This window comes from Lampetra fluviatilis, chromosome 3 (genome assembly GCF_964198595.1).
Source record: "Lampetra fluviatilis chromosome 3, kcLamFluv1.1, whole genome shotgun sequence".
In the NCBI taxonomy this organism is placed as follows: domain Eukaryota; kingdom Metazoa; phylum Chordata; class Hyperoartia; order Petromyzontiformes; family Petromyzontidae; genus Lampetra; species Lampetra fluviatilis.
Window position 1 is genome coordinate 12,723,959 of NC_136277.1, and position 2,329 is coordinate 12,726,287.

Consider the following 2,329-nt stretch of genomic DNA (forward strand, 5'->3'; position numbering starts at 1 on the left):
TGATGATGACGGCGATGATGATGACGGCGATGATGATGACGACGATGATGATGACGGCGATGATGATGACGGAGATGATGATGATGACGATGATGATGACGGGGGGGTGGGTGGAGGGGGTCCTGTCACTATTTGCGTATTGCTCGATGGGGCCGCACGTCTAAACGGGCCACTGGGCGGCCCCTGGCGGGCCTTGCAACTTGCAATGGAGAAGCACCGAGTTAACCTCTACCCCCCCCTCGCTCCGTCTCCCTCCCTCAGTCTCCCTCCCTCCGTGTCCCACGCTGCTCCCCTCATGCCATGGACAGTGGTGACACACAGTGCACTAACATTTGCTCTCCCCGCCTGACTGACCGACTGCCGCCTGACGTCGTGCATTTGCGGGGCGTTCGCAAGCGATGTGTGCGGCGGTGCAATGTATGTGGTGCAGTGTGTGTGTGTGTGTGGTGCAGTGTGTGTGTGGTGCAGTGTGTGTGTGGTGCAGTGTGTGTGTGTGTGGTGCAGTGTGTGTGTGGTGCACTGCGTGTGTGTGGTGCAGTGTGTGTATGTGTGGTGCACTGTGTGTGTGGTGCAGTGTGTGTATGTGTGGTGCACTGTGTGTGTGGTGCAGTGTGTGTGTGTGTGCAGTGTGTGTGTGTGTGCAGTGTGTGTGTGTGTATGTGTGTGTGGTGCAGTGTGTGTGTGGTGCAGTGTGTGTGTGGTGCAGTGTATGTGTGGTGCAGTATGTGCGGCGGTGCAGTGCGTGATGCAGTGTGTGTGTGTGGCGGTGCAGTGCGTGTGTGTGTGTGGTGTGTGTGTGGTGTGTGTGTGTGTGTGGTGCAGTGTGTGTGTATGTGTGTGTGTGTATGTATGTGTGGTGCAGTGTGTGTGGTGCAGTGTGTGTGGTGCAGTGTGTGTGTGTGTGGTGCAGTGCAGTGTGTGTGTGGTGCAGTGTGTGTGTGTGTGGTGCAGTGCAGTGTGTGTGGTACAGTGTGTGTGTGTGTGGTGCAGTGTGTGTGGTGCAGTGTGTGTGTGCAGTGTGTGTGTGGTGCAGTGCGTGTGTGTGTGTGGTGCAGTGTGTGTGTGGTGCAGTGCAGTGTGTGTGGTGCAGTGTGTGTGTGTGTGTGGTGCAGTGCAGTGTGTGTGGTGCAGTGTGTAATGCACTGCGTGTGTGTGGTGCACTGCGTGTGTGTGGTGCAGTGTGTGTGTAATGCACTGCGTGTGTGTGGTGCAGTGTGTGTGTAATGCAGTGTGTGTGTGTGGTGCACTGCGGGTGCAGTGCGTGTGTGGTGCAGTGCGTGTGTGTGGTGCACTGCGTGTGTGTGGTGCACTGCGTGTGTGTGGTGCAGTGTGTGTGTGTGGTGCAGTGTGTGTGTGGTGCAGCATGCGCATGTGCGAGTCAGCCATCCGTAGCGAGCGTGTAAGCGTCGTGCCGCGTGCGTGCCCGGAGGATAGACTCCGGTCCCGTCACATGCTCACGAGCGCCGTGACGCACGCACATACACACGCACGTGACGCACACACACACACACACACGCACGTGACGCACACACGCACGCGCACACGCACACACGCACGCACACACACACGCACGCGCACACACACGCACACGCACACACACACGCGCACACGCACACACACGCACACGCATGCGCACACACATGCACGCGCACACGCACACACACACGCGCACACGCACGCGCACACGCACACACGCACGCACACACACACGCACACACGCACGCACGCACACACGCACACACGCACGCGCACGCACGCACGCACACACGCACGCACACACGCACACACGCACGCACGCACACACGCACACACGCACGCGCACGCATGCACGCACACACGCACACACGCACGCACACACGCACGCACACGCACACACACACACGCACACACCATGTCGCTCGTCCCGTCGCCAAGCCCCAACTTACGACAACACTCCCGACGACCCCCGGCAACCCCCGGCAACCCCCGGCAACCCCCGGCAACCCTCTAACGGACCCCTCGGTGACCCCCCCACCCCCCCCCCCCCCCCGGCGACCCTCCTGGTCAAAAACTAAAAACTCAACGGAGTCGCCGTCACCGCCGCCCTCGTTAGCGACTCGAGCGTGCGACCGTGGGATCGGGAGAGGGGGGGCCGGGTGGGGGGGGGGGGCCGGTGGGGGGGCGGGTGTAGGGAGGGGGGGGGGGGCCCCCCCCTAGCAGGCGCAGTTGGAGTCGGCTCGGGGCGGCGTGTCCGTGAGCTGGGTGCTCTTCTTGCCGCTGGCGAGCGCCGGGTCGCTGTCCAGGCTCTCGGCCATCTTCTCGCAGATGACGTCCACCAGGCGCTCGAACG

The 2,329-nt window shown here is 61.7% G+C and overlaps 1 protein-coding gene across 1 annotated transcript in view; it reads right to left on the reverse strand.

Annotated features, from left to right (window-relative positions):
- Positions 1–2,149: 2,149 nt before the first annotated feature.
- LOC144948358 (ras-related protein Rab-3B-like) overlaps positions 2,150–2,329 on the reverse strand; it is a 47,208-nt gene continuing 47,028 nt past the window's right edge. Inside the window, exon 5 of the mRNA XM_078877789.1 lies at positions 2,150–2,328. Coding sequence (XP_078733915.1) covers positions 2,193–2,328 — 136 coding nt within the window. The 3' untranslated portion in view covers positions 2,150–2,192. The remainder of the gene's footprint in view (position 2,329) is intronic.